This window comes from Hyposmocoma kahamanoa, unplaced genomic scaffold (genome assembly GCF_003589595.1).
Source record: "Hyposmocoma kahamanoa isolate Upper Pololo Valley unplaced genomic scaffold, ASM358959v1 212, whole genome shotgun sequence".
NCBI classification, from domain to species: Eukaryota; Metazoa; Arthropoda; class Insecta; order Lepidoptera; family Cosmopterigidae; genus Hyposmocoma; species Hyposmocoma kahamanoa.
This window is the reverse complement of record NW_020653733.1, coordinates 191,774-205,413: the sequence shown is the minus strand read 5'-3', so window position 1 is coordinate 205,413 and position 13,640 is coordinate 191,774. Positions and strand designations below refer to the sequence as shown.

The 13,640-nt window shown below is 44.4% G+C and overlaps 1 protein-coding gene across 1 annotated transcript; it reads left to right on the top strand.

The window, feature by feature from the left end:
- The first annotated feature begins 2,369 nt into the window (after positions 1–2,369).
- Positions 2,370–8,862, top strand: LOC113227671 (tRNA:m(4)X modification enzyme TRM13 homolog). Its single transcript, XM_026460642.1, has 7 exons — positions 2,370–2,795; positions 3,466–3,503; positions 3,580–3,782; positions 5,853–6,047; positions 6,119–6,370; positions 6,437–6,558; positions 8,470–8,862. Exons 1-7 carry the CDS (start codon positions 2,652–2,654, stop codon positions 8,764–8,766), a joined length of 1,251 nt encoding a protein of 416 aa, XP_026316427.1. The 5' UTR covers positions 2,370–2,651; the 3' UTR covers positions 8,767–8,862.
- The last annotated feature ends 4,778 nt before the right edge of the window (positions 8,863–13,640 follow it).

The following is a 13,640-nucleotide window of genomic DNA, read 5'->3' as shown; positions in this document are numbered from 1 at the left end:
TTTGATGTATTTAATTGCTCTTTTTTAAAGATATCACTCCCACTGGTTGGTCATTCTATATTCTATCTATTTATAATATAATTTTACTTTGATTAGGGACTTGTTTACTATTTTTATCAAAATTATTAACACAGCTACGATCTTACTACACTGCCCTTAGATGGCGCTCTACAGGGAATCAATAGTTCCCTGTGACAAGATATTCCACCGTATTTTTTTGTTTTTGGGAACAACTATTACAATGTTTAAAGACGCAAAATGGCATTTTGAAACATAAAATAACAAATCACTCGTGACGTGTAAACAATGCGATGCTGAGCTTAGTACTGACGCGAGTTTGTATTTGCTTTTGAATATGTATTTGTTATGGTGGCTTCACTTTTGTGTTCGCCGCGCTCCTTCTGATTATTGTTTTGTAATCTGAGTTAGTGAGTATCCAGCTAATTAAACGAAGACATGGCTCATAGGACTTGTATCCATGCGAAAACACTTAATAAAAAAATGAACCCTCCAAATTATATTTTTCCATTTTTTCGAGAATTTTTCCGGAAAAATTTCCACTATTTGAAATTTTTCTGAAAATTATCCAACAGTACTCATTATCGATGTTGTTTCCAAACAGGTAGGCCAAAAATTAATTGTGTATATATTTGAAGTCGTCACCAAATAAGAGGCCAAATTTGACACTTATCATCATGACGCGAATAGGGATGTGGACCAATCATATCGGTAAACGCATTATACGATTTTCACCAGAAATCGATTCAAAATTTTAAGAGTTTGTTATTGTTCAGATTATTTTTCGGTTCATTGTTGTTCAGGGGACCTAATAGGCCAAATCGTGCAATTCTGTTAAAAGCAATTCATTTACAGAATTCCTTGCAATTCTGTAGCAATTCCTCTTATTTTCTTAAAATTGTCGCACATTCCGATGAATTGTATCCAATTCTTTTAATTTGGATTTTATAATATTAATAAATGGTTTATTACGAGATATTAGTGTAATAAGTATGTTCATCGATAAAACTACATAAAAAGATTAAATTACCAAGGAACCAAGGATTTCATAAATTTTCAATTATTCGGCTGGCAATAAATTAGAAATTGTCAATGTCAACAACACACAATCTCAAATAATGTACATAATTTTTTAAATATTTTTTCCGAGAAATCGAAGTGACTCGGTGGAATTCGACGATTAAATGCTTACAGCACTATTATTTAAAAAAAATAGCTTGAGGACGTACCTGTTTTAGGACGTTTCGGAGTAACTCAAAATTGCTTTTTATTTTGGAATTCGTGCAAAAACAGTACTTCAAATATATTTTGTCATATTATATAATGTATTAATAAAATTTACGTATTCTTTAAAACTCAGTCATGCTAATAATTGTTTATTTATTGTTTTGTTTTTCCTATTCAAAGTTACATACTATCGCCACACCCCGGACACTCCATACAATGGTCGAAAATTATTTACCTACTACTACTACATACAGCAAAGCGCTATCTGTACACGCGCAAATGTGTGCGTGAAGTGGCAGGGTTACCCATCACTTGCTCGTACTATTACGTTACGTGGTCAGAGTGGCAACATACCGAAAATTCTAACGCGAATCTGTTATCTATAATTCTATTATCGAATCCTAATAATTACACATGTTCGTTACGTATTTATATCGATATAATATTATATTGTTCATTAATTCACTAATTAGAATAATATTGAAGATTTATTTAAAAGATATACTTGGTACTTGGTGTAACGGGCTGGTGTCCGCAACTCGACGACAAGGCGCCTATTTTGCGTGTGGTTTAAAAGATATATTAAAAGCACTTTTGACAGGTACCTTTAAAAAAGGTAACCAAATATTTGAAATTGCGTGTCCAACTTTATCATTGCCTAGTTAAGAATTAATTCACTACGTAATATTTATCGCAATAAAAATTGAAAATTCGAGAACAAGGGTTCTCGAATTTACGAAGTTATAGCATCTTATTATATTGTTACAATAAATCTGTATTATATATTACTCTGCACTAAAGAAAACAATAGCTGAATGAGTCTCAAACATAAGTTTATTTACTTACTGCATTTCATTTTTCAAAAAACGAAAGAACGTCCTCTCTTTATACCGTTTAGATGATTATAAACTGACGTACACAGCACAATTCACGACCATTCTAAATAGTAACGTAAAATGAATATTAACGTACAAATTTCGTGGTAATGAATAAATGAAAACTATATTCAAATATCAAAGTCGTCTTAGCGCGAAAACGACTCGCCGACAGCCGTGTTCTCGTTCAGTCAATGTGACCGTCAATGTGTGGACTGTGGTGCGGTATCTAAAGCTAGGGAGGGGCGGAGAGTGTCCGTTTTCATTACTTAGTTCTCTTCTATCGCCTTCTTAGCTGTCAAATTTGGCCTCTTATTTGGTGACGACTATAATAGTACAATCTGAAATATGAACATGGTATCCCCAAAATTAACCTCAAATTTATCGAACATAAATAGAAGCCACAAACTAATAAGAGATACTACGTATGATAGAAGCTAAACGGGTAAACCAGTTATTGGGGTAAACGCACAGACATGCATTACACATATATGTCGTATATGCTGTTGGTAAACCTAGAGAAACAGTAACATGGTGGACAGTTTAAAAACTGAAGATATTGTTCACCCACAATGCCAGTTTTTAGTGGAGCGCAAGAAGCGGCTGTGTCGGATGTTAGTGCGCCCGGGCCAGAACTATTGCTGCGAGCATGAGCCGCAGAATAAACAAAAGCAGGTACACAGTAATAAACGAACCAAATTTACGCCAAATCAAACTGTTTTTGGGCTTCTCCAAAGTGTGGCAAATTACAAGTCATACATATAACAAATGAGCATAACTGTAGGGCAATTATTTATTAAGTCCACAGCCCTCAAACTGTACATTGCACTCGCATGTAGTACTGATAACACTACAAAAGACGGAAAGATATTGTCTGCCCCAACATTATATCATCAAAACATGTGTTCATTTCCATATTTTTTGTGTTTCTTGGACCATTTTAGTAGAATAAATTAAATGCCAAATTGGCCATACATCATTTTTGTTACATAAAGGTTAAGAAAATTCTCCAAGAATTCGTACAAAATATGTCTTACGATGGTACAGAGAATTTATTATTTATCCCAAAATAAATGTTGCCTAATTTAAGTGTATAGCTATATGATTTGCATTTTATTGTTTTTATTTATAGTTTAATTATAATATTCGTACCTGTTATATTATCCACACCTGTATAATTAGTACTTTTTACCTGAAATACAGGATTCTCCTGGTTGAGGTATATGTGTCATATTTAACATTGATTCGCATAATTAGTCTTTAGTTATTCCTTTGTACAATAAGTTATTCAATAAACAATTTTATTTATTTAGTAATTGTAAACAATGCTGTTTTTTTTTTTCAGGAAGACACACGTGTACCCTGTCCATATGACCCAAAGCAGTAAGCTATTTGTTACTCCAATTCATTTTAATAAAAAAATAATATTACTAAAACTTTGTATTTTGTATTATCTCAGTACATGCTATGCCAGTAAGTTAAAGAAACACCTGTCGATCTGCAACGCGCGGCAGACGGAGCAGCCCGCATACATCGTTCACAACATCAATTCGCCTTTAGACGACGCCGGCGGAGGCGAAGGCGAAACGCGCCGCTCACTCGGCGAAGTTCCGCGCGAGGAGCTGCTCAGAGTCATTGATAAAATCAATTACTTGTATGAGAGTGAGTTTGCATATTTGCTTATACAGGGTATCCCAAAACTCAACGGTAAGCTGGGACCAGGGTGTTACCCAGTCTGTGACAACACAAAAAAACATTTTAAAATAAAATTGAAGTCATTTCTTTGGGAAATGTGCTTTCCAATGAAAAATTACATGTTTACTCCAATTTACTACTCCAATTTTAGGTTCTACTAATACAAATTTGCAGACTTGCTGTTCTAATTTTTGTAACAATAGCTCAAATAGCCCAGCTAATAAACACAATAATGCTAATGAAAACCTAAATTGCTAAAATGTCAGAACACGAGTAAGTGTTTAATTTTTTCTTCAAATAGTTAACACAAATTATTTTAAGATAATATTGATTATGTAAAAAACTCACCTCTCAACTCATTACAAAAGTTCAAAAACTAATCGAGAGTCTAAAATAATGTAAAATATTTTGTTTTGCTTCTTAAAATAATAATGTAAGTTTTTCTAAACAGGAGCCAATTTTAAGAGATTACCTTTTACGAGTCAAATTTGCTTTCAGTGCTCAGTTAGCTAAATTAGGTTTCAGATTTATAATATATTCCGGAGTTATAGGGACAAGACTCTACGTTTCTCAATGCATATAGTAATTTAAATCAAAATTATAGCTACATGATTATAATTTTATTAAAGACTACAACAAATGCTCAAACTTTTTTCCACTGGCATCAACGGCACATGCTCATTGTTGGGCACTGCCTTAAAAATTACCTTTTCACCAATTGTGCACATTGTCGTAAATTGATCTGATCTACAACTTCGTAGTTCAACGAACTTCGCAATTATGGTGTGGCGGTCCGTGACCTCGATCGTCTTAAATCGTATTTCAGTAATACAACCCAGGGTCGGTGTCTTTGACAAAAAGTACAAAATACAATTGTTTGAAGATCCCAATGAAAGGCTGGATCCCAGAGAAGTCGGAGTCTTCACTGACGGTTCAAAAACAAATTCAGGAACAGGTACTAGGGTATTCTCAGAACACCACAATACCAGGATTTCAACACTGCTTGGTGACCACAACACAGTATTCCAGGCAGAATGTATGTGTATCAAGTTGGCAGCAGAAGCAATTATAACGAGAAGAGGAAAGAATCATTCCATTCGAGTACTCTCCAAAAGCATGTCAGTACTTCAAGTACTGAGCAGCTATGACATTAGCTCAAGGCTTATCTATGAATACTACCAAGCACTCATGGAGGTACACCACCTATAAACTCCACAGTGGATTAAAAGACACAGAGGTTCACGTGGCAAAAACACAGCAGATGAACCGGCCAGGAAAGTGTCGGAGGTGGACGCTGTAGGACCAGAACCCAAGGTATCCCTCCTCTACTAATGGTCAAGAACAACTATATACAAAGGTACAAAATCTTCTCATAATAACTCATGGATAACCCTAACGGTTTGCAGACAGGCTAGGGAAGCACTCTCAACGCTCAACGCCAGTCTGTTACGAAAGTTAATCAAACTCAAAAGGAAGAAAAAGAAAGACCTTCGCACTCTACCTGCCACCCTAGCGAGTCATGGCCCTTACAATAAACACGTTTTCGATTTAGGTATCACAGACAGCGCTTTATGTAGAGCGTGTATGGTGGAGGAAACGGCTGCGCACATACTACTACAGTGCTCGGACATGGGCAACTACAGGACGAAGTACCTGGGAGTGCCGAGGTCGCGCCCCGAAGTCTTCAGCAAACCGAGGAGGTCGCCGAGATTACTGGAGGAGCTCGGGTGGCACGAGTGGGACTCTGCACCCACCACACGCAAGGTGGTAGGCGCCTCGATGTACCAAACACGATTACCAAGAGAGTAGGTGTTAACGGTACGAAATCATCACGATCTGCAATTAGCACGTTTCAATATTTGTCTATTTTTTGAAAGATTTTTTGAGAAGCAAGACTGAAGGTTTTGTATCATTTTAGAATTTCGATAATTTGAAGAATTTGAACCGGGCGACACCCCCGTCCGGCGCAGCGTCGCAGCGTCGGGTCGGGCGACTACCAAATATTCCATAGGTGACGGAACATAAGAGACGTTCCAGAGCACGTAGCGGGGCACATCGAGGCGCTCCCCGAGCGGCCGGTGCACGCGGCGGTGGCGGCCGAGTTCGCCGACGCGGGCCGCGCGGAGGGCTCGCGCCGCCACCTGCGCCAGGCGTCGGCGCTGCTGCACCTGGTGGAGCAGCACGGCCTGGTGCAGCCCGGCACCTGCTACGTCGAGCTCGGCGCCGGGAAAGGTCTCTCGCCGCGTCCCCGTCGCCGGCGCCGCGGTGCGCGGACTCCGGACTCGCTAACGAGCGGCCAACAGGGCGGCTGGCGTACTACGCGGGCGTGGCGTGGTGCGGCGGCGCGGGCGGCGGCGGCGCGGGCGGCGGCGCGGGCAGCCGCGTGCTGCCGGTGGACCGCGCGGCGCTGCGGCACAAGCGCGACAACAAGCTGGCGGGCGCCGCGACGCGGCTGCGCGCCGACCTGGCGCACCTGGCGCTCGAGCGCGTGCCCGCCGTGGAGGCCAGCCGCCACGTGGTCGGCTTCGCGAAGCACCTGTGCGGCGTCGCCACCGGTGCGTAAGGGCCCGCTGCTGCTGCTGCTGCGGCTCGACCCGCAGTGACTCGAGTCGTGCCGCCAGATTTCGCGCTGCGCTGCGTCGCGGCGCCCGGGGCGCTGGCCAAGACGCGCGGCGTGGTGCTGGCCACCTGCTGCCACCACCGCTGCGAGCGCGCGCCCTTCGTCGGCACACCGCACTTGCAGGTGACAAAAATCGCACAGTTTTCAAATGACTACTCCGTTTTATTTTTCCAATTTTGTTTCTTTTATTTTTCACAAAAATCGTATTACTTTTCCAAATTTGTTTCTTCTTTTTAACCGACCCTTTACGCGATAACTCCGCCGTTTGTGAACCAATTTTGGTACCGAAAAGATAATCGATCGTCATGCGTTGTTTCCCGCAATATGTTGATGGCCCAGTTCCGGTGTTCTTCTTAGAAGTAAAACTCGATAATTAGGAATAAATCACACTTTATTTGCCATTCTGTCTTACTCAACTACAATTTCCACACTCCTAAGTAGTCGGTCAAATAACCGAGGCGACAACGCCGCGACAGCTGCGCCGCCCGCACAGCGGTGGCGCCGGCCTGGAAACATCGCGACGATTCGGCGAGTCTGGCGGAGCGCACGCACGTAAAAACCGCGCGACGAGTCCGCGTAATCAGTGTGAGCCAGCGCGCCCTGCACATTTGACAATGCCGACCTTTTTCGTTGTTAGCCCGCCTTTTTTTCGTTCCACTATTACTGCATTAGTTCGTTCCGTCATCACTCCCACCAAAGCTCTCGAAACGAGAGGGCGTGCCTTATTCCAGCGTGACCCTAGACGAGTTTTTGAAATTTGACTACTCGGATAAAAAGTCGCCATTTAGTCGGTTCTAGTCGCAAAAACTAGATTTAGTCAGTCCGCCACTTAAAATTTATAGGGTGTTTTACTGTCCACGCTGGAATAATCTTATTCCGGCGGCACCATTTTTGAATCTCGAGAACCACAGATCCTAGCTTAAATAGGGTGACCTAACATTGCGTAGTAAAACAGATAGTCCACTAAATCTTACCTAACAATAAGTCAAACCAGTCAAAACGCCTTCTTGATATATCTACATGCTCTGCTATGAAACAGGTTAATACCAGTGTTTTACCTAATGATCTTACAATTACTTCAGCTGCAGCTGCACCTATTAGCTGAGTGGATTCTTATCATCCACACTACAAACAACTTTCCGTTGTGCGAAACCATTGATTTGTTCTCAGCTCATTGATCGGTTATGTTTCCGTAAGACTGATTATGAGACCTGCATTGTTGATCTTCAGTCTGTGGACCGGGAAGGTCATGCATCAGTTCTTAATTGCAATGACTTTGTGCAATACTTTTACAATTCATTATACACTATAATTGAAAAGCACACCCCGAAAATTAGAACTAAATCAGCCAAGTATCCACGTTGGTGCACAAAGAGTCCGATTTCTTTATTTAATAGTAAGAACAAGTACCTACCACACTCGTTATAAGCGATATGGGAATCCTTGTTGAATCCTTGGTGAATGTTCCAGTTTTCCTCGTCCAATTACTCTTTGAGTAGTATTACTCTGTCGTCTGATGAAATACACTTGCGTCTTAGGAGTAACGACGTGGCAAAGGGAGCAGGACCTGACGGAATACCACCTACACTTGTGCGCCTGTGTGCGTCTGGTCTGGTGTATCCACTTACTATTATATTTAACAAATCCCTAAATAATGGCGTATTCCCATCCCTTTGGAAGATCGCATAAGTCGGGAGATAAAAGTGATGCGACTGACTCCGCCGTCCACTAACTAAAACGAGGCTAAGTGATAAAATGTTTTTTTGAGATATCGTAAAAAACCAAAAGCCAGTTTTAGAATATTGAAATTGTTTATTGATATTTCAGCTGTGCATCGGGCAAGGTCCTCGGGGCAAGCTCCGATAAGTCGAACGCGTTAACTCATTTTAACCGTTTTTAAAAGAGAATTTTGCGCTCGGTCGCCTTCCGCGAACGACAGCGACAATCGGCCGAACGGGTTTCGACGAGTGCCGACTCGCAGACTTCGTCAGCGAAGCGAGCCGCTGTAAACGCGCCGATTGCTTGCCGCGACAGGAGCTGGGCGTGTCGGCCGAGGAGCTGCGGGTGATGCTGGGCGTGGTGTCGTGGGCCACGAGCGGCGCGGGGGCGGGCGCGGGGGCGGCGGGGGCGGAGGCGGGGCGCCGCGCCAAGGCGCTGCTGGACTGGGCGCGCGCGCGCTGGCTGGCGGGGCGCGGCTTCGCGGCGCGCCTGCTGCGCTTCGTGCCCGACGCCGTGTCGCCCGAGAACGTGTGCATCGTCGCCACCAGGCCCCGGCCCCGGCCCGCGCGGGGGCGGGAGGGAGCGAATGAAACATTGTCTATGCAAATATAATTTGTATATTCGTATCAATCATTCTTTTCTATAACTAAATGCTACAATTACTTTTTTATACAATCCCTACGCGAGCCGGAGGAGTCGCTCGCCGCCGATGAATATACGGTAGAAACAAAGTACGTCTATGATTACAGTAAATTACGCTAATACGATAGATTCGTGACCGTTCGCGTCGTTGTCTGCGCGCTTGCCGGCAGTCGGGGGTCAGCACTGACCGCGTCGTCGGCCGGTAAGCGGGAGTCGAGCCGGTGCACGGGAGGGTCGAGTCGCAAATTCTGACTCGGTGCGAACCGGTTTGTTAACCGTTGAATAGCCCCAGTGGACCCAATGTTCCGAAATCGACTAAACCCATTTACCTATCTATATTCTAGCCAAATTCGATGTAGAATGTTTAATAACAAAACGTTGCTGAGCAACCAATGGTGGCATAGGAAAAGAACATTTCTTTCAATGCTCGTTCTCGAGGCTTGCTCTGCCCGTGGCCTGCTCTCCTAATTGGAATTTAAATAAGTAGGTAATTGGGTTATGTAGAAGTAATACTTACCTAACCAATTTTCAATCTATTAATATTTACAGCTAGATGGCAGGTAATGGTAGAAGAAATGATACAAAATTATCAGATTTTTATTTGATATTAAATTACCACATATTATACCAACCACCATCTATTTCCGATTCTCTACTTGAAGGTTAGGTCTGGTGAACTCAAATGTTTGCAATCTCTCCCTTCAAATCAAAAAGTCGCTAGGTATGACACAGTTATACAAATAATTACCTACTGGTCATTTTTAGGTGATTTGAAACTTCTGTTGAATAATATTCATTATAAACATGGCTTCAAAAATTGTATTATCCATAACCTAGTTGAATTTCGTAGGAAAATATTGAAATTGTGGTAATTGTGAAAGAGTCAGAGATGAAAACCCTAAAAATCATATGTTTTTGTTTACTGACATCTATTCTACATCGAATTTGGCTAGAGTATAGATAGTGTACGTTCGCCGTGGTTCGTCCCGAGCGCGCCCCGCGTGCGCCACGAGGACATCATATCGTTTTTGCATCGAATCAAATACGAATGAAACTAAACAAAAAAAAAAAGTTCTAATTCGGCCCATATAAAACGCCTAAAGCTCAATTCACACTGGCGCAGAATCGAAGCGTCGCGACGCGTCTTGTTTTTCGTCTACAGCATTTGTATCTCTATTTTCCCATTATTAAGGTACAAATTTGTATTATGCAAATATGGGAACGCGTGTCGACGCTTGGTTGAAGTCGAGCGGTTTCGCGCGTCGCCGCGCGTTAATTGGGCGTAGTGAGGCGTCAGACGCCGACCACACTGTGTTCCGGGCGCACCAATGCGAGAGTCATCGCGCGTCGACGCGGCCAAGCGATGTAGTTCAAAAACAGGACGCGACGCGACGCTTCGACTCTGCGCCAGTGTGCGTTGAGCCTAACAGCCCCTAAAGTCCAACGTTTTAACTGACGGAAGATTCCCTAAAAGCTATGCACGTTGCCGCGTCACCGGCACCTACCGGTTCTATCGACGTTCGATGTACTGGCAGACAAAAAAGACGTGATAATATACAGTTCCACATGTTTTCGCGGTTACCTATCAGTAGTCCGAAACGACATTTTCCAGAAATAACGTTTGCTCGAATTTTCATAACCTCGAAAGTAATTTTGAGAGGAAAATGTTTTTCTTTTAAACTTATCTTAACCTAACCGAACCTTATCGTTAACCGTTGTCTTTGCGACAAACATCCAACATTTCCTGAAAGAACAACGGTTTCGTTATAATTCGGTTTTCGGTGTAATGAAAATTCGAAACGTTATTTCGGAAAAAAAACTTCGAGTTTGTGATAGGTTACCAGTTTTCGTACATTTGCATTCTGTCGCCCAATTCATCCGTCAGTGAGTAGGTTCCATTGCAGCAGCGACGGGGCACCGGTTCGCCCGTTTAACTAAACTAGCGTAGACTATAAGTAAAAAATTACGAAAATAAAACAACCTATCACCGACAGTTGCGTAAAAATAAATTATTTTCTACAATACAAATAAATGCGCTGCAGTGACGTGCGGGTCCGCCAGTATCACGCTGCTATCAAATATGACTAATTGTTTATCTGCAATTTCAATAAGCACGTTTGTGCGTTGTTTGTTGCAGAACGACCTTCGTAAACTAAAATGGTCACTCGGAAATCGAATAGTTCCGTTTCCGTATTAAGGGTCGATACGGATGCGAATACTAAAATAATAATAATGAAGGCCGCCCAAACCCGTGTGTTACGCGTCACCCGCCTTTCGTTGTTGCATAAGTATACAAATATCGATTGTATATTTCTAGTATTGCAGTTCCGTAACGGCCCGATCAGGCCCTTGGTACTTTTGTTTCGGGGTCTTGCGCAGGCACTACGAACGCCAGTTGTCGACAGAGGCCGAGAAGACAATTCGGTCGCCGCGTCCCTTCGCGCAACGCAGCGCGCTCGTTTGGACCGTAAATCGTGTGACACGTATTTTAATAAATTAACGTACTTCGACAACGCACTTAATTATTCTGCGTATTGGACTGCAACGAAAAATGGTAACGCATATTTATGTAGATATTAAGGTACCTCTTTCTTTTTCTAATAATGGATAGTTTCAAAAATCCACATCGAACATAAAACTTTAGAAAAACCGCGCGGCAGTCGTCGTGTGGAAATGAACAAAAACAAAATGCGAATTTCGAAGGACTCTCCGTGCGAGGACTGCGACGTTACGTGTATGTTTACATTTAATACATGTACATATTTACATCGATACAGACCGACGCTGCGCGCACGCGCCGCGTCGACTCGGTCGTCGCGGGAGTCGAGATTTATCAGCCGCCTTATTTACACACAGCGTATATTGCACATACAAAATTGGTACATTGTAAAAAGTCACTTTCCACGTTAGTCTTGTTCATTCGAGACATTGAAACCGTAAGTATGAAATTATCCAGAAAAGGAAGAAAGGGTGCCCGGCGGCGAGGGCCCGCGGTCAGCAGACGCGCGACGTGCGCTCGGCCGTCGTCCCCGGCGCCGAAGACGAAGCGAGGTCAGTAGCCGTAGCGCTCCTGGATGGACGACACGACGCCGTTGGCCAGCGACGACAGGCGCCCCGCCACGCGCGTCACGCCCAGCCGCACCGACTCGCGCACCTGCACAGCCCCGCCGTCGCCGTCAGCCGCGCGGCCGCGCCGCCCGGGCCGGTCGCGGCCGCCCCGTACCTCGTCCAGGTCCGGCGCCGACACGGTGAAGCCCTGCGGGGCCCGCTGCTGCGCCGCCGCGCGCTCGCCGCCGAAGTACTCCGCCGACGAGATGCTGGAGCTGCCCGCGAAGCGCGACAGGTTCGCGTCGCGCTCCCACTTGTCGTCCTGCAAGGTCGGCAACCGTCCGTCAGAGGCGACCGCTTCCGGCTCTAGGTCGACGAACGCGCAGAGCGATACCTGCTCGCCGAAGAACTGCGCGGAGCTGATGGCCTTCGCGGAGCCGAACTTCTTCACGGCGGAGTCGTCCTCCACGGGCTCGGGCCGCCGCGGCCGGCGACCGCCGCCGCCGCCGCCGGGCCCCGGCTTGTCCTCCGGCGAGAACATGGTGCGCACGGCCTTGGTGGGCTCCGGCTCGATGCTCTCCCAGTCGGAGGCCAGCGCCGGCTCGGCCAGCAGCGCCTCCAGGCCGCCGCGGCCGTTGCCGTATGGCTCGTTCCTGCGCACGCGTCGCTTCTTAGGCTAATACTACCTTATTCAAATACGGAGTATAATAAAGTGTACTACGAAATTGCTAACAAAATATTAGCCTTTAAATTTCGCTTCAATAAATAAGACGATGTACATCGATGTCTTGGCGTACTCGAAACGGCCTTTCAAGTGACACGAAAGATGTTAGAAATGATTCTGTATTGGTATTGTTTTTTATTATACTAGGTATTGTTTTATTTAGTTTAAAATATACTAATAAACGATTGAAAGCTAAACCTCATTTGGAAATGTATGAAAATGAATTTTAGCTTTGTTCATTTTGTACCTGGTTTTGCAACAGTCAATTAACCAACATTTTACTGCCCCACAAGTGTCCTGACTCAACTAGAAAAGCCTCAGAGTACCTTTATTTGATAATTAAATACATGTTATTTAAATAATACCTCTCATTAAAGACCTTTTTATGAAATAAAGTAGGTGGAAAACCATACTTTCGGAAAGTCGTGCATCTATTAGTTTCATTTTTTATTTGTGTTGTATGAATTTAACGAAGTGATAACACAAGATGTGTTCTTTTGGAACGTGTATAATGGAAGAAATTTAAAGAGCCGCAATAGCTCGGCAAGTGCCGATCCGTTCTCGTTCTCGGAATGCCCACCGCCTCTTCATTTTTCAAGACCTCGAGCACTTGGACGATTTTTTGGCCTACAATCCCGGATGCCAGAAATTTAGTCAGTTTAAGGTCTCCCTACCATATCGCGAGAGCAATCTCTCGAAGGAAGTCGACAGCGTTCAGCTTCCGTTTTGCCAATAAACGTCTGTCAGTGGGTCAGCACGCCACTACAACTGTTACTCCAAAATCATGGAACATAAAGCTCAGAAGAAAACCGGACAGCGTCAACGGCAGAGCGAACATCCAGTACTCGGCCGCGGGAGTCGCAACTTCCGTTAAAGTGCGTGCCCAACTCGCAACAGCAGAAAGAGAAGCGGGTACCGAATCATGGTGAAGACGGAGTTGAAGTCGTCCAGGTCGTCGGGCGCGGCGGGCGCGGGCGGCGGCGCGCCCTCCTGCTCGATGGCCGTCATGTCGCCGGCGGCCGAGTGCGCCACGCCCGCCGCGGGCCGGGCGCCGGCGCGGCCGCTGGCGGCG